This window comes from Vicia villosa, unplaced genomic scaffold (genome assembly GCF_029867415.1).
Source record: "Vicia villosa cultivar HV-30 ecotype Madison, WI unplaced genomic scaffold, Vvil1.0 ctg.003730F_1_1, whole genome shotgun sequence".
NCBI lineage: Eukaryota > Viridiplantae > Streptophyta > Magnoliopsida > Fabales > Fabaceae > Vicia > Vicia villosa.
In genome coordinates, this window is record NW_026706284.1 from 184,123 (window position 1) to 202,572 (window position 18,450).

Genomic DNA, 18,450 nt, shown 5'->3' on the forward strand with positions numbered 1-18,450 from the left:
TCGGACAAACTACCTCAATGCTTTTCTAATCATAACGCTATAATTAAGAATCACTTAGGAATAAGGGTTTGATGAATAGCGATCATAATATCCGGACTATGTGTTTTAGAATCTTGAGATGAAATTATCTTGTTAAGGAATTGAAAGAGGGTTTTAATCTCAAGAAGTTTTTCACTAAGGAATTAGGGAAAATCAATGTTCGGTGTCGATATTTGAGAATTTCTAAAGTCAATCTGTTAATTGGTAATTAATTCATTACAGAGCGATTCATACATCTATCCTAACTCGTCTCCGCATTATTTTCATTAATCAAACTATTTTAACTCTTTCGATTTGCATAAGTTTTTATTTAAATTAAATATAAAAACCAAACACCCCGATGACTTTTTATTCAATTGCACTGTTCTGAAACATATAATTGCTACGCAGTCCGCGAGTTCGATACTTGGGAATTTACTCTATTATTACTACATCGGTAAAAATAGTACACTTGCTATTTTACCGGTCAGAACATATGTAACCTTTTCGCTTCCTCAGTATGCCATCTATCTTCAGCGTGGTACTCATAGTCAAAAATCTTTAAAGATGTTTATTTGCATCTTCTTTCACCCTTCCAAAAAACGACCATCTTTATAGTTGATTGATCGTGCTGGGATGCAGCTGAAATTGTGCCGCATTCATCGGTTGATTCACAATTGTCATTCGACCAGCCGGTAAATTATTTCCACCATAATCACCAAGAAGTCTCTCGACTGGTGGTGGATCCTCTGCCATTCTCTCAGGAATTGTTTCGGTATCTGAATCTGAATGCTCTGAATGAACCGAAACCCCTTCCTTTATTTCTCCTTCCACTACTTCCAGTTTTGCTCGTTTAGCTTGCCTTAGCACAACGTGCAATGTTCTTTCTGGTTCTGTGTCAAAAGGAAAATAAGCTGAGCTCTTACCTCGCATAAACAAATTAGATAATTATTAGTAATAAATAATAAAATATAAAAAAAATAAAATTTTAGTTGACGAACAACAAAATTTCAATTGAACTAAGATTAAAAATATGTATTTTGGTAGTCCCCGGCAACGGCGCCAAAAAATTGATCGGGAAAATAGCAAGTGTACTATTTTCACCGATGTAGTAATAAGGTGTTAACCCAAATATCGATCTCGAGGACTACGTAGGAAATACCGATTTTTAATATTGATCCAATTGAACATAATTTGAGGTTTTGGTTTGGGTGGATTAAATCCTTGGTAAGAAATAAAAATGCGAAAATAAATTGGTTTTTATTATCAAATATATGAGATGCTAGGGTTAGTGGGTGACTTGGCTTGCAACAATTTGAATTGATATCTCTTCAACAAGTTCATAACATTCAGTTACCGCTTCCTTAGTATGTTTTTTCCTAAGCCCTTAGTGAGAAAACCTTTGGTCTTCCAACCTAAATCCTAAGTCCTAAGGAACCTAAATTGAAACCAAGCCTTTATTTTATCAGGATTATATGGCAATTATAGGGTACCCCTAGTCCTAGGTGATATCTACTTTAATTAAATTATGCACAAACCCTAACAACTATAGTCCTGTATTGTTAGCCGTAGATTAATCCTTATTTGACTGATAAAGAAAACATTAAGAACATCGCATAATTTAACTGAATAATATAAACCAATGTATTGATGAAATCACAAATTCATAGTTATTACCAAACCAAATCAGGACCACCCCCTAGCATTGGGGGGTTTAGCCTCTCATAACATTCAAGAAAGACATAATCTAGAATTTAGACATTACTCAAAAATCAATGGTGACTTTGATCTTCGATGGAGGAAACGCTTGAATCCCTCCGTCTCCAAAACTCTTGATGAAGCTATTTTCTCTCCTGTGTGTGGTTCTATCGTATAATCCAAAAAGTACTAAAAAACAACTCCAAAACTCAACTAAATAGTCTAGGTACAAATCTCAATCAAGTGGAATGTCTAAAGTGCCCCCAAGGTGTAGTTATAGTGAAAAAGCCCTAAAATTGGAAGCTTTCTCGCTCTCAGCAACACTGGCCGTGCAAGGCAGCACGGGCCGTGTTGCTTTCGTTCCCCTTTTCTTTATTTTAGCTTTAGCCATCCTAACACGGGCCGTGTCAGGCCACACGACCCCCCGTGTCAGGTCCCTGGTTTTTGTATGAAGAGGGGAATACTTTCTGACACGGGCCGTGTCAGGAGACACAGGCCGTGTCCTGACTTTAAAACTTCAAATTTCCATCTTTTCACTTTGTGCTCTTCATCCATCCTTGCACCTTGCCTTAGACTTTCAACCAAATCTGAAACATGTACACTAACAACAAAATGGCATCAAAAGCATCTAATTAACTCAAATTAAAACATAATGCAAAGTAACCATAAAATCAATCAAACATGAGATACTTAAACAAAAACAATAAAACCCTGATCAAAGTGTTACCAAATCGACAGATTTAGACCGAATACATGACGCAAATTAGGTAGAAATGGTGTCCGATCACTTAGGCCTATTTATGAAAGCGCTTTTTAAGAAAAAGCGCTGGCTTAGGCCTATTTATGAAAGCGCTTTTTAAGAAAAAGTGTTGCCTTTGGCCTACCTACGCCAACGCTTTTGCCTAAACAAAAAGCGCTGCTAAAACCTATAGCAGCGCCACCACAACAGCGCTTTTAAAGCCCAAAAAAATGTTGTCGTAGGTCTTTTATGGCATAGTGAATCCTCTCGCCAGGTTCAACATAGGCGTGAGAACGGCGACGGAATCGCTGGACATTCTAAAAAGCATGTATTAACAGATTAATATGGAGATCATATAAGTATAGATGTTTAGAAGAAAATACGTATGAACTTACAAATTTCTCCAGGTTCGCCCTAGTTCCTCTGTGATTTTCACCCAAGGTTAGAAGTTGAGCCATTTTTAAGAACTCTGAAACTTGATGCGAAATTGAAAAATATAAGTGTTTATGAAGATGATAGATGAAATGTTGATGAAAAATGAGTTTCCTATGAGAGTATTTATAGAGGGGATGGTTGACGCTGATGTATATTGCATGACAACCAAGTGGAGAGCATGCATGTGATACATATATTAAAGTGATAAAATAGGGTTCACATGCATTCAGATGTATAAAGTTATAAAATAGGGGTCACATGCATTAGACTAGGTGTGCATGCATACAGTGTTTTGTGCAGGGCTAAGTGTAGTCTGCAGAATAGACTAGGCGCATGCATAGTTATAAATTAGGGGTGCATGCATGTCAGGATAGTCTGCATGGTGTAGGTATAGGGTCGCATGCATGTATGATAGACTACATGTTGCAGGTAGGTCACATGCATAAGAATAGGCCAAATTAGGGTTTTCACGTGGGGACCCCATATTTGTACATATGCGCCACCCCAGGTGGCGCCTTCTAGTAAAAATTAGGGCAAAGTTGGTCATATGCGCCACCCCAGGTGGCGCCTTCCTGTTAAAATTAGGGCATAATTGTACATGTGCGCCACCCCAGGTGGCGCCTTCTTGGGGAGTTTTTTTTTCTCTCCTAGGGTTTTCTGTTTGAATACGTAACTTAGTATGACCGAAAATGCATGTGTGCAGTATACACAACTCAGTATGGCTGTGTCTGGTCAAGTCGACTGTGCAACAATGTCATGCATACCAGTACATGTTTGTGACGATACAGGCATGCATCTCATCAACTTTTTCCGCATGTGAGTGTACAGTAAGCAGATTTCAAATACTATTGTTTTAGGGTTCACCAATTGTTCGTCTACATAAAGGAAACCACTTATGTGAAAAATTGCACATCTCATTACACACTCAACAATGGGCTCTCCACAATACATTATCAACGCTCATGTTTTTGGTGATACCCATGTTTGCGAAGATGTTGGTTTTCTGTTTAGAAACACTGAGGTTACACGGTTTTCTTTAAACAGAAAAGAAAATTTTAGTTACTTCAAAAAGAGATTAGAGACGAAGCTTGCACGGGGTGATGTATTCCAAATTCTTTACCAATATCGATTTCTTTGTGGGAACAACCCAGTCAAGTTTATCCAAGTTGAGGTCAAAGATGATAAAGACCTACAGAATATGTTTTCCAATCATGAGTATTCTGGTTACGAGTCCATAGAGTTGTATGTTACTCTACCAGAAGTTCAACCCTCACAATTGGCGGAGTCACAAGTCATTGATTCACTGGTCGACGAGCAAGTAGAGGTCGACGTCATAGAAGAAGAACAAGAAGCACCGAAAATAGAAGTTGATCACCTAGTCAACGAGGAATCTGAAGACGAACAGGACGTTGTTGTGCCACCAGATCAAGTGTATATGCCTCCAGCGCACATGAGGAACTTGAAATTGGATGGGGATGAACCATCGTCTGATATTTTCTATGATCCATACACTCAAACAGATGCACGATTAAAAGAAGGAGACAAATTTCGTTCAAGGGAGGAATGTATCATGGCCATAAAAAGATTTCATATGGCAAACAATGTTGATTTTTGAGTTGATCGCGCCAACGTTGAGAGGTACAAAATTAAGTGTAGAAACCCTGATTGTGGATTCAGGTTGGCTGCATCATACAGTAAGAGAAGTGATTCTTGGGTGATAGGATCTATTTCCCAAGATCACACATGTGTTAACACAAATGTTTCCCAAGATCATCGTAAGCTAAGTTATGATATTAAATGTCAGGAAATCTTGCCTCTAGTAGACAAAGATCAGTCAGTAAAGGTGAAAATGATAATCTCTCATACGGTTGCAACTTACAATTACACTCCATCTTATAGAAAGGCGTGGCTGGCGAAAACCAAAGCAATCAAACTTGTGTATGGCAATTGGGAGGATTCGTACAAACAACTTCCACGTTTCTTATCTGCGCTTCAGATTTATGCTCCTGGAACCGTTACTATTTTAGAGACCCTTCCGGCGCAATCTCCAGAAGGAACGTGCCTTCAAGGAAATGTGATATTCCACAGGGTTTTCTGGGCTTTCCGCACATGTGTTCAAGGATTTGCATATTGCAAACCAATTCTTCAAATAGATGGCACTTGGTTGTACGGTAAATATAAGGGGACCTTGTTGATGGCTGTGGCACAAGACGGAAATAGTAACATTTTTCCTGTTGCGTTCGCTCTTGTGGAAGGAGAAACTGTGGGAGGTTGGGGTTTCTTTCTCAGAAATCTTCGGACACACGTTTCTCCCCAACCTGGGCTCTGTTTGATTTCAGATAGGCATGCTTCCATCGAGAGTGCGTACAAAAATCCAGCAAACGGTTGGCAAGACCCACCTTCAACGCACGTTTACTGTATTCGGCATATCGCACAAAATTTCATGCGAGAGATAAAGTATAAGGTTCTTCGGAAGACTCTTGTCAATGCTGGATATGCCTTAACTCAACCGACGTTCCAGTATTATCGACACGAAATCGTATTGTCAAATCCAGAGGAAGGCATATGGATAGATAATCTAGCTAAAGAGAAATGGACCAGATCCTACGATAACGGGCAGCGATTGGGGCACATGACTACAAATCTTGTGGAGTCTATGAACGGAGTATTTAAGGGCATTAGACACCTTCCGATTACTGCCTTGGTGCAAGCAACCTACTTTAGGATGGCTTCTATTTTCACAAGAAGAGGTGAGCGGTGGAGTGCAGTTTTAGAATCCGGACAAGTATTCAGCGAAACCTGCGTCAAATTCATGAAAGAACAATCTTCCAAAGCCAACAGCCCAAATGTTATATCTTACAACCGATTCAACCAGACCTTCAGTGTCAAAGAAACAATTGACCATAATGAGGGCCTTCCGAGACAACAATACAGGGTTCTTACAAAATAAGGGTGGTGCGACTGCGGAAAGTTTCAAGCCTTACGCATGCCTTTCTCTCATGTCATAGTAGCATGTTCGTATGCGCACCAAGATCCTTTAGCACTATTATCTCCCATTTACAAGGCGGAGACCTTTCTCGGAGTGTACAACAATGCATTTCAAGTGATGGCAAAGGAGGATTATTGGCCTGCGTATGAGGGGGACGTGGTTTGGCATAATAACAACATGCGGCGAAAGAAAAGAGGTCGACCCAACAACACACACATCAGAACTGAAATGGATGATCATGAGAAAATGGTAAGAAAGTGTGGCTTATGTCGTCAAGTCGGGCACAATAAAAATACATGTCCTAATCATGGAGTAACCTCCCCCAACAAATAATTGTATGTCATGTGTTTGTACTACTTATGTATTTGTAGTTGTATTTGTACTACTTATTTATTTATATTTGTATTTGTACTAATTATGTATTTGTATTCTCTTTTATTAAATCAACTAGAATTACATGTCTTTGTACTATCTTTTATTAAATCAACTAGTTATGTATTTGTACTATCTTTAATTAAATCAACTACTCATGTATTTTGTCTTGTAGTGAAGCTGTCTTCATGTCCCATACTGTCAGTCTGTATTTTGGACACTCAAATATGCATGCTTTCGTCTAGTCCCGTCAAGTCAGGCGTTGATCAGTGTGCTTGCATTTATCATACAAGTTAGGCGTGCTTGTATACAGTACACAACAATACTCCTTTTCTACCCACTACTATTATAAATTAGGGGTTCCTAGGGTTGAATTTATACACAGAAACACAAACACCAAACACAAACACAACAATGCCTCGCATTAGGCCAGATGGATGTCACCGGACAACAAAGCCCCCGCCCCGGAGATCAACATGGCGTCTCGAGCCTGAACTGGAGTATCGCAGAATGAACAGGCATGTCATATTCTCTCCCGTCAAACCTCCCATGCCGGTTACGTTTTGGAACATCTCTTCCATCGAGCAACTCAAGAGGACCCTCATGTCTTTTTTAGAGGGGGAGTACGAATCCGGCGAACAAATCAGAAGCATCAAGAGGCTTAAAACAAGGGTCGCTGTTGTGACCGGAGAAACATACAGTCCTGGGATAAGGTGGAATACGACATTGATTGCATTCAAATGATGCATGGACCAAATGACATTGTTTTAAGCGTTGTAATTTCTTAGATGTTTTAGTTTTCTTATTTTCTGTTAGTGACTTTCAATGTTGAAGGAGTGAAAAAACACTTAGAAAAGGGGGGATTGAATAAGGGTTGTTTCTAAAAATGGCAGATAAAAAAATGATCACAGATAATTTTATCCTGGTTCATTGTTAATCAAACTACTCCAGTCCACCCCTTACAGAGTGATTTACCTCAACTGAGGATTTAATCCAGTAATCACCCTTGATTACAATGGTATACCACTTAGACAACTTTTAAGTCTTCTAGAGTATACAGATCACAACTTGATCACTCTAGGAATTTCCTTTTACAAAAGTTAACAATATTACAAGAGTTAAATGTGCTTCTTAATAAGCTATAATCACCAAGTGATTTTTCTCTCAAGATTAAGTTCTAACACTCACTGAGATTTTACAGGATGTGAGGTTGAAGATGAAGTTTCTTTGCTGTTTTTGTGTGATAACGTTAAGAATCAATCTGGCAGCGTAAGGTTTCTTAGCGTGTATTTTATATTCTTCAGCAATCAGAACTTCTCTTTTATAGGCAGTGAGAAATGACCGTTGAATAGCATTTAATGCTTTACGTGAATAGTACACTGCTGCATTTAATGTTTCACTCTTTTGTCAACTACCTCGAGCCATGTTTCAACTGCTCTTGTTGACTTTGCCTTTTGTAGCCTCTAACGTTCCTTTTGTCAGTCAGACAGATTTGACGTTGTAGCCTTTTTCATCTTGTACTTGCTTCTGGACTCAGACTATTAGAATGACGTTTGAATATCAGAGTCTTCAGGGTTGGTGCAGATGCAACTTTAGTCATCAGACTTTGGAAGTTCTTTGTAGCGTGATACCATCATATCTTCAGAGCCTTGCTTCTGACTGCCATCTTCTGATGCCTTCAAGACCATGTTCTAATTTCCTCAAGACCATCTTCTGATGTCTTTCAGACCATGTTCTGATGAAGCCATCCATATCTTCTGGGTCAGAGCTTCTGAATGATGATTTAGTGCATACTCTTTTTGACTTTTCCTGAAAAGGAAAACATGAATAATTAGAGTACCACATTGTCTTATACAAAATTCATATATAATGTTATCATCAAAACTAGAAATATTGATCAGAACATTTCATGTTCTAACAAATGTACCTTTTAATTAATTAATGAATGTTTTTTAGCAATATCTTTTTTTCCGTGAAAACAACCTGGTTAAGTTCATGGAGTGAATGTTCCAAAATTTCATTTTAATCGGCGGTTTCACTGCAGAGAAAAACACATGACCATCTCTCTTTAAAATCGGCAAGTCAGCCATGGCAGCAAAAATGGAAGAAAATGTGAGAAACGGCTAAGAAATTGTGTGGAAAAATATCCTAACACATAGGAGCCACCCCATATGGCTCATATGTACAAAATTTGTACATAGGCGCCACTCAAAGCAAACCCTAATTTCCCCTTCAACTATGGCGTCACCTGGGGTGGCGCATACATGCAACTTTTTGAACCTTGGCGCCATGGGAGGTGGCTCCTATGTGTAGAGGGCACCTCCCAAACCTGGTTACCCAAGTAATTTTTCGCAAAACTTGGTTTTTTGGGTAATTTTTTTTTAAGTTGGTTATTTGCATTTTTTTTTTCTAAAAAATGATCAAACTAATAATAGTTTTAAAAAAATTATTAAAAAACCTCATTTTTTGAATATTCTAGCCTTGACATCGGTTGGGCCGGCCCTAAGGTAGAGTAAGGCAAGAATTCATCCGAAATAAAGAAATAAATGATTCAAATGAATGGAAAAAAAGAAAAAGAAAAGTCCACAATGGAGGAGAAAGCTCCATTGAAGAGAGGAAAACCTCCATGTCGGAGGAGAAACCGTCTTTTATTGGAGGAGATAGAGTATATAGTATCTTGATACTTACATTTTTTTATATGATGTAAATAAATAAACTTAATACAAACCACAAGACTTTGATTTCTCACTATTAGAATATAAAATTTTCTCGATTTATATTCTAATAATGACTATGAGTATAAAAAATAGTGATAGTAAAGGTTAAAATAAAAGATTTTATTTCAATTGATATAAACAATAAAATCACATCAATTGTTAGTTGGTCAAGTAATAATTGCGTTGGACTTGCTAAGAAGAATTACGTTCGATTTTCCACAACTCCGACCGGGTGGAAGCTGAAACCACTTGATTGATCTAAAAGTGACTCCCAAACATTAAAATACTTATTTTTTAAAAATTTTAACAAATATAATAACTAGCATTTATTTATGACCCTTTATTCATCTTATAACTAAAATTTCTTTTAGAATCACTTGATGCCAAAACTAACTCCCATACATTAAAATACTTCATTTTTAAAAAATAAAACAAATATAATAACTATCATTTATGACCCTTTATTCTTCATATAAGTAAAATTTGACAATAATGGGTGATATCTGTCTCCACCGCTAAACTAACTCTTCGAGGTTTTACTACCACAATGTTAATTTAATTTAATTTTATCAAATATTTTTTTAAAGAAAAATTTATATCATTTATATATCTTTGTTTCATTCTAAAAAAAAATTAATAAATGTTATCTTTCAAATCCTTCTTTTTTCTTGGTATATCATTTTTTATTTTCAAATAATTTTTTCTTAAATAAGTCACAAAAAGTCGTATACTACGTATCCTTTTTTTTATTGTTATTTATCATTTAATAAAACTCCACGTTTTTTACAAATTTTTTTTGAGCAGGTTTTTTACCATTTAAGAGTCGTATAATATCATAAATAGGCTATGGTACAAATAAAATAAAATAAAATATTTATGACTAATTTAAAAAAATGGGGCAATATTTATGACTAATTTTTCCAAGGTAAAAAAAATGGGACAAATATTTATAACTAATACTTATTAAATTTTTAAAAATGGGGCAATTATTTATTTTAAAAATTCAGTTTGAGTAATTATTCTTAAAATGTTACTTACGTATTTCATCTTTTTATTGAAACTTTTTTTATATATTAAAATTTTAAAAAATCACTTAATTCTGAAGTCATTTTAAATAGATTTTCATAAAAATTACTTTTGAAATAATTGTCATTTTGACTAAGTTTTGGTTTCAATAATGTATGTTTATGTTTTATGATGTCAAAATTAGAGTTTCTTTTTTTTTAAAAAAAATGACGACCCATTTTGGTCTCTCACAAAAATTACACATTTAATCGCTATAAAATTTAACCAGACCATATTAATCATTCTATTAATATTTTTTCAAATCGTTTTTTTTTATATTTTTAAACCGTGACTGTACTGCCACGTTAGTTTTTATTTTTCATTTTTCATTTTTCATTTCTTAAATACTAAATTAATTTTTAATTATAATTCTATTTTTAAACAATTCTGATTTAATAATATCTAAAAAAAAATTTTACATACTTTTAAACCGTGACTGGACTGCCATGTTGGCTTTTATTTTATATTTTTCATTTTTTATAAACTAAATTAATTTTTTATTATAATTTTATTTTTAAGCAATTCTAATTTAATAATATCCAAAAAGCCAAAATTATTCTTATAAGAAATCAAACCCAAGACTTTTAAACAATATCTTTAAGTCTTTACAACTAGGCCAATGTGCATGATAAATAATTCCCAAGATTTTTAGTAATATTAAGGTTCTGTTTGGTAAGACATATTTTTGAGCTTATAGCTTATGTCTTATGTCTTATAAACTCATATGATAATTTAGACCCACTTGGTAACGATCTTTTCATCACGAGCTTATAGCTTATTTTATTAACTTATAGCTTATTTTTCAGACGCTATTTCAAATAGTGTTTTAGCTTATGTCTTATAGCTTATTATTTTTTCTTCCTTTTTTATCCTTATTATTTTAATTAAAATCCATTTTTAATCCTTATTATTTATTTTAATTTAAAATAAAATAATTATATATTAAATATCTTTTATGTTATTTTACATTTATAAGTTAATTGAACTGCTAAATTTATCAAACACTTCAATTAGCTAATAAGCTATCAGTCTCAACCATCTGCTATAAGTTATAAGCCATCAGTCATCAGCCATCAATCATCAGCTATAAGTTATCAGCTAACTTATCAGTCAACCGCTATTTTTACCAAACAGACCCTAAATAATTCTGAATTCTTAATGATAAATACTTAACTTAATAATTTAGAACAAACATTTATTTATATCAAATAACACACAAATAAATATTTGTAAATTTCAAATAATACACCAATTTAATAATAAAATTTCTTTAATATATTTAATTAATTAAAAATAAATTAAATTATATCTAATTGAATTTAAATAATGAACAAATAAATATTTATTTGTTTTGAACTAATTCAAGTTAAATAATAATTAATTAATTTAATAGAAATTCAAATAATTGTTAAAATATTTAATCAGTTTAAATTAAATACTAAAATAACTTTTTAAAATTATTTAGTTATTCAAACTTAATAATGATCAATTAGTTTAATAGTAATTCAATTAAGTATTAATTAATTTATTTTTATTTGATGAATTATATTTAGGATTTATATTTTATTAATTTTATTTTAAAATTTTTGTATCATTTAAAATTAATAAATATTTATTTTTTTGTTATTTGAAATAAGTAAATGTTTGTTCTGAGTTATTAACTTAAGTATTCATTATTAAGAATATTAACAATAGAAATTGATTTGTCTAGTTGTAATGTGACTATCATTTAACTTGAACGGATTTCGATTTGAGACCCCATTGATACAAATTTTAACTTTTTTGTTTTATATTCATAATTATTTAATATTACTAAAAATCATAAGAATTATTTGTGATGAATGTATATTGGACTAGTTGTAAAGACTTAATATTGGTTAAAAGTCTTGGGTTCAATTCCATATAAAAAACAATTTAAACTTTTTTTTTGATATTATTAATTAATTTGGATTTTGTAATTCCATATAAAAAACAATTTTAACTTTTTTTTATATTATTGATTAATTTGATTTTGTAATTTTTGTGAGGGAAAAAAAGAGTCTTCACTTTAAAAAAAATAAGTATAAAAAACTTTTAATATTTTAAAAAACATTTTTTAAATATATTTTAAAAATAAAAAAAAAATATTTTTTTAAAACTGAAAGAAACATGTCCATTTATATTGGATTAAGGGTAATACAAATTACAAAATCACACTAACTAGTCTTCTTTTCCCAAGCCCATAAGGCGTGAAAGTTTTAAGAATCTAGCAAATAATAGAAATTATGCAGCAAAAAATACAACAATGTTTTAATGGCCTATTTTTATTTTTATTTTTATTTTGTCTGTATTTAATGGCACATTCCAATCCAATATATAAATTGGTGAATTACTAAATTTCACATTCTGGCCTTAGCAACCACCGTGCTGCCATTGCCTCCATTAATTCCCACTGCTCCTGGCCTAGTCCATGTTTCCTTAAATTGCTCTTCAGTCACTCCTATAAAAAAAAATCAAAGTAAATAAAAAATTTTAAAATTAAAAAATTATTACAAAAAAGTTTCATTATAATTTGGTTTCCAAAAAAAGCTTGGTGATTGCAGTCTGAACCACAACATCAAGCTTTCAGATATTTCTGCTACCATGAGTGATCTCACATTAATATTAGTCACATTTTAATGCGATTTTATGTAATATCTAAGATTGGGATGCAACCACAACCGCAATATAAGACCTTGATTGTAATTTGTAACATTTTTTTCTCCTTTACCTTTCCCCATTGCGGCCGTTGAGGCAACGCCTCCTTGGACAGTTTTGAGGTACCTATCATAGTAATTAGCACCAGCCCATTTCTGATGAGCAAGTGTATCAACACCATTTTTCCTTTCCTCTCTTTGAATCCTTTCAACATAAGCCAACATTCCCCTGCCAGCAAAATCCTTTGCAAAAGTAGAACTGATTAATGCATTACAATGCAAACCACCAACAGTTATAAACTGCCAAACATATCCTAACTTCGCAATCTTAGGAATGAAATCTCTCATTTCCACATCACTCATGCCGGACGCATCCCAATTAAACGACGGCGAAAGATTGTAACCAAGCATCATCTCTGGATGCTTAGATCTCACCCCTTCAGCAAACTGTGTGCATTCAGCCACATTCGGACTCGCTGTTTCCATCCATATAAGATCCGCGTGTGGCGCGAAAGCACAACCACGAACAATAGCCGCTGTAACAGAACCTTTAAACCTGTAAAAACCTTCTCTTGTTCTAGGTAAGTCCCAATCCCAAAACAAGCTCCTCACACCTAGTCTCTCCGCAATTTCCCTTCCTTCCTCAATTGAAAGACACTTTTCGTAACTAGAAAAATGCTTCCACTCATTCAACTTCCTCATTTTCTCGTCCTCATTACATTTTTTATTCTTAATTGCATCCTCCACTGCTTCAGAAAAAGTCTTTAATTCCGCCTTCGACAACCAATGATCCTCCAATGCCTGAAGCTCGGCTCCACTCTTGCCAGCCGCGAATCCTTGCGCCATAACTGTCACTAAACTCTTCCACTTCATATTCGGATTCGTCACGCCCAAGATAAACTGATGATCCCTTGTATCGATATTCGATTGAATAAGATTAGCAGCAACAGCATCCGTTCTAGCAATCAAAACAGTTTCAACCCCCATAACATCAAACTGAAGCCTAGCAGCAACAAGCCTGTTAATATGTTCACTAACCGCAACCAACACTTTCCCGGCCATGTGACCGCATTTCTTCGTTACAGAAGACTGATCCTCAATATGAACACCAGCAGCACCGCGTTCCACGAAAAGCTTACAAAGCTTAACAGTTGCTGTTGTGCCGCCGAAGCCAGTATCGCCATCAGCTATAATTGGTCTCAAATAATCAACAAAAGGCGTCCGTGCTCGATCTTCTCGTCTCATACTCATCCTCTCTTCTCTTTGTTTTCTGTCATGATACTGCTGAGCAAAGAAAAGATGTTCAACTTTGTTCGGGACAGTGTCGTAAGGATAATCAGCAAGATCAGGACCGGGTTCGTTTGTTGATGTGTGTGTGGATGAACACTGCCAGCCAGAGACGTAAATCGTGTCTAAATGTTTTGCCATTTGCGTGACTTGAACTGGATCAAGTGCACCAAATGTTCTTGATGCTGTTCTGTTGGTTTGGTGAGTTTTGAGAAGATTCCATAGCTTTTTGGATAACTCGTTTGAGGCATAGGTTTGTCTTAGGTTTCCTCTTAGGGAAACTACATCCTTAGCTGAGTATGGTCTTTTGGTTAGTTTGAATCTCTCTGAGTTCCACCATGCTTGCACCTCTGCTACTTCGGATTCGAATCTTGCTTCCTCTTCCTCTATCTGTGTTCATTAATATAATAAAGATTAGATATATTAGTTATTCAATACATTTTTAAAAAAATATTATAAAAAAGAACGGAGGGAGTAATAAGAACGGGGTATTGAGCTTACCGAAGAAGGCACAAAAATTGAAGAGGCCATGGTTAGAAATTTGAACTCTTTCTTTTTTTTAATGGTAGATGTTACTTACATATGACTAAGAGAAGCTCATGCAAAATCTTGATGAAGGTCCTCAATTTATATATAGTTTCAGGTAAACCTTGTTGATCACGCAATTGTGATAGGAAATTGTAAAACTGGTAAATTAGATAACATTATGGATAAGTGAAACAAACTAAAATGAAACATGACACTTGAAAGATGCATTCCCTGGCAGGTATGGTGGTGGCAATTATCTATCTTTCATTTATCTCAATTATTTTGTCATCTATCTTTCATTTTTAATTAGTATGATATCACCCAATATATCTTTACTCGTAGGTAAAAGTACTTCTGTGATAAGTCTCAGGCGAATGTTTTGTTAATTTTCAATCCTTTTTTCATCTTTGTGATCATCTTCTTATATACTACTTCTAACTCATTTCGTATTAAGACTCATTACAGTGGCGGAGCCAGAAATTTTAGGCAACTTGGGCAAAAACTTTACACCAATTATTATTCATCTGTTTTAATTTTCACACCTTATTCTTACTAGTTTTGCCCCTAATTTTACCCCTGATTTTATCTAAAAACCCACTATTAAATTAGGGGGAGTACAAAGAAAATAAGGGTTGAGCCCGGGCGCCTGCCCGGGCTGGCTGAGCCTTGGCTCCGCCCCTGGACTCATATGAGAGGAGACCATTGAAGTTGATTGTTTATAATTAGTGTGATCTTTGGTAATTGACAATCAATCTTGATTGCTAGATTCTTGGCCATAATGCTCTCAGTCAGCTACAGTTGAAAATATGGATCGGTACCTATTATTAGAATTGATTGTAGTAAAAATCCTATGGTTATTTACGAGTGTTTTGGAATTAATTATAGAAATTATGTGTAGTAGTCGATTGTTACAGATTTATATTAGATGTTATAAATTTATGTGTAGTTTATTTCATTTTTTCCAGCTTAAGAATTTCATGTATTTAAAGGTTGTTAGTAGCAAAGAAATGAGTGTGTTATGAGTTTTCAATTTCATAAGTTTCGTCCAATATTGTTTTTGAATTGCGATAATTAGTAATTAGATTTTTTTTTCGTGAGGGACCCGGTGTGGTTGTGAGTAGCACTAAACACCCAAACACTTACTCTGTGAGTTGAAAATACAATATGATAATTCAGCCATAAAATTGCCAATTTCTATGGTGAAAATTATCACTTATGAACAACGAGAATGGAGGCTTATCTTGATGCTAATGATCTTTGGGAGGCTGTTGAGAAGGATTATGTGATTGATTAATTACCAGACAATCCAATACAAACAAAAATCAGAAATTATAAAGACAAAAAGCGGTGAAAATCGAAGGAAAAAGTCTTATCTTTTTTCTTTTTCTGTTGTTTCTAAAGCAATCTTTATTAGAATTATGACTCTGATATTAGTCAAAGCAATTTGGGATTTTCTCAAGTAGGAGTATGAAGGAAATGGGAAAGTAAAAGGGATGCAAGTGTTGAATTTGATCGGAGAATTTGAGATGTAGAATGAAGGAGTAAAAAACAATCAAGGAGTATTCTGACAAACTTCTAAGCATTGTCAATAATGTAAGGTTGCTTAGAACTGAGTTTTCTGATACAAGGATAGTAAAAAAAAATCTTGTGAATGTTACTGAGAGGTTTTAATCCACAATTTCCTTTTTGAAAATTTCCAAAGATCTCTCAAACATTAGCTTGAGAACAAAAGAGGAGACTTATGAGGGAGGAAGGAACGATTGAAGGAGCTTTACAAGAAAAAATGATGTTCAATCAAGGCCACAAAGGAAAGAAGAAAAAGGCCAAATGTCTAAATACAGATTTGCAACCTAGGAGAGAGGAATTAGGGTTGTCGATTTTTATCGTTTTTGCGCTTATCTTTTTAGATATGTTAAAGTGATGTTCTTAGCAAGATTAAATGCATTAATTAAACTGCGTAAAATGTAAATTACACAAGGAGTTATTCTAATTCCTCTTATCTACCAATGGTACATCTAATATCTTCACACCTTGAAGAATTTTTCATTATGTTAGATATTTGGGCAAGCTATACACCAAGACGTATCTTACAATCTTCTAACACAACAAGGAATCATACCACTTTCTTTATTTTACAAGCACCAAACTTATGTGGATTTAGAGTCGCCCTAATTTAAAGAACATTTTTCAACAATCACCAAAACACTTTAATGATCACGCCTAGAACTATGGTGTACAAACAATACAAATTTTGAATAGGATTTGAATAATCTTTTCAACTTGGCTTGAGTTCTAAGATAAACTAATTTTCCTTCTCTTCCACTTGAATACAATTCAAAGTATAATACTTTAATTTCTCTTGATAATGAATGAAAATTTTCAAAGATATGAACTTTTATGCTTAAAGTTTCATAACTTACAGTAATGGTGATTCTAAAAACTCTTTTGAATTGTATGTAAAAATGATTAATGAAAGAGGTTAATGAAAAATATGATGTAAAATGGTTTAAATATATTTAATGATGCCTCTTGTAATAGATGTAAAAGTTTGAAACATTCTCATGAAGGCTTGCATTGATTTAGAAAGAGAATGGTTCAAAAGTCATAAATTACAACAATTCCAAAACTGCCACAAAAAATCAGAATAAATTCAAATTTTACGTACTGATTCAAAATAGTGTATTGTGGCGGTTCCAAACTACCACAATTTACAAAAACGGAATAATTTCAAATTTAAATGGCATAATGGATGTCCAATCAATTGGATAAATAGTGAAATCGATTTTAATAAAGTAAAACTTGATTTATTGCTTTTTAAAATCCTTGAAATGAAATTTTTGTATGCATGAATGTTTGGAAAACTTTATAGAAGAACATATGAAGATTTTATAGCACCTAAAGCTTATATACATATGAATTGCTATTGTACCTTAAGCTTCATGACTCAATCCTTTGATATCCAAAGCTTATGCAATTTGTATACTTAATTTCAATATTTTTCTTTTTTAATGTTTCTTCATTGACAAGCTTTTGTCTTCATCACAACTAAGTTAAGATAGATGACAAACATCTTCACAATCTCCCCCTTCTTGATTATGACAAAATATATTTATGGAAAGTTTTTTCTTGACACTTGATTACTCCCTATATCTTGTATATTTCCCCCTATATTGCATGTTTCTCCTTTTATATTGCAATTTATGCCTTAGTCTTTGCTATCCTAAAAAACAACCAAAATAACCATCTCTCTTCTCCCCCCTTTTGACATTATCAAGAAAAAGAGAAAAATCCAAAGAAAAGTAATATAAGGGAAATAATGTGAGGGCAAAGCTCTACCATAAAGTGTTTCATTGATGTCAAAACATGTCTTCTTAGTTTGGAAGTGTTACTAGTTGATAGGATGAACAAGGAAGCATGAAGGATCACAAAAATTGGCATTTTTTTGGCTTTTTTAGGGGCTTAGGTCGACTCACAAAGAGGCTCAGGTCATCTTATGCTGAAAGCAAGATTTTGGACCATCCTCGGGAATGCTCAGGTTGACCTATAGGTCGATGCAACCTGGAAACCAAGTTTGCAAAGTATGCGTCGACGCATGGCCCTGTATAGGTCGACGCATGTTAGGTAGGGGAAACCTCGGGAATGCTCAGGTCAACGCATGGCTTAAAAAAATTCTCCTTCTTATCACCTTCGGGAATTCTCAGGTCGACTGTCCTAGTTGCTCAGGTCGACCTGTCGCTCAGAAAATTAGTTTTAGCTTATCAGTTTATGCTTGGTCATAGATAACACATATAAGTCATGTTTAGTTTTATCCTTTAGTTTTCAACAAGAAAAGTGAAATAGATACACAAGTCTCTCATCATCTTCAACCTCTCACTCATCCATTAACAGCTAGACATAATCATTTTTGTCGATCAAGGTGGGGAGCAT

At 34.1% G+C, this 18,450-nt stretch overlaps 2 protein-coding genes across 2 annotated transcripts; one reads left to right on the forward strand and one right to left on the reverse strand.

The window, feature by feature from the left end:
* The first annotated feature begins 4,739 nt into the window (after positions 1-4,739).
* LOC131641423 (uncharacterized) lies at positions 4,740-5,840 on the forward strand. The gene has a single exon (XM_058911723.1). It carries the CDS (start codon positions 4,740-4,742, stop codon positions 5,838-5,840), a length of 1,101 nt encoding a protein of 366 aa, XP_058767706.1.
* Positions 5,841-12,218: 6,378 nt separating this feature from the next.
* Positions 12,219-14,633, reverse strand: LOC131641422 (isocitrate lyase 2). The gene is made up of 3 exons (XM_058911722.1): positions 14,497-14,633; positions 12,783-14,385; positions 12,219-12,512 (listed from the first exon to the last, which is right to left on the reverse strand). The coding sequence occupies exons 1-3, from the start codon at positions 14,524-14,526 to the stop codon at positions 12,412-12,414; spliced, it is 1,734 nt and encodes a 577-aa protein (XP_058767705.1). The 5' UTR covers positions 14,527-14,633; the 3' UTR covers positions 12,219-12,411.
* Positions 14,634-18,450: the final 3,817 nt, after the last annotated feature.

Coding starts and splice junctions, on each gene's coding strand:
- LOC131641423 (XM_058911723.1), top strand. CDS start 4,740: ATGATAATCTCTCATACGGTTGCAACTTACAATTACACTCCATCTTAT.
- LOC131641422 (XM_058911722.1), bottom strand. CDS start 14,526: ATGGCCTCTTCAATTTTTGTGCCTTCTTCG. Junction 14,386..14,496: donor CAATTTTTGTGCCTTCTTCG/GTAAGCTCAATA, acceptor TAATGAACACAG/ATAGAGGAAGAGGAAGCAAG. Junction 12,513..12,782: donor AACGGCCGCAATGGGGAAAG/GTAAAGGAGAAA, acceptor TTTTTTTTATAG/GAGTGACTGAAGAGCAATTT.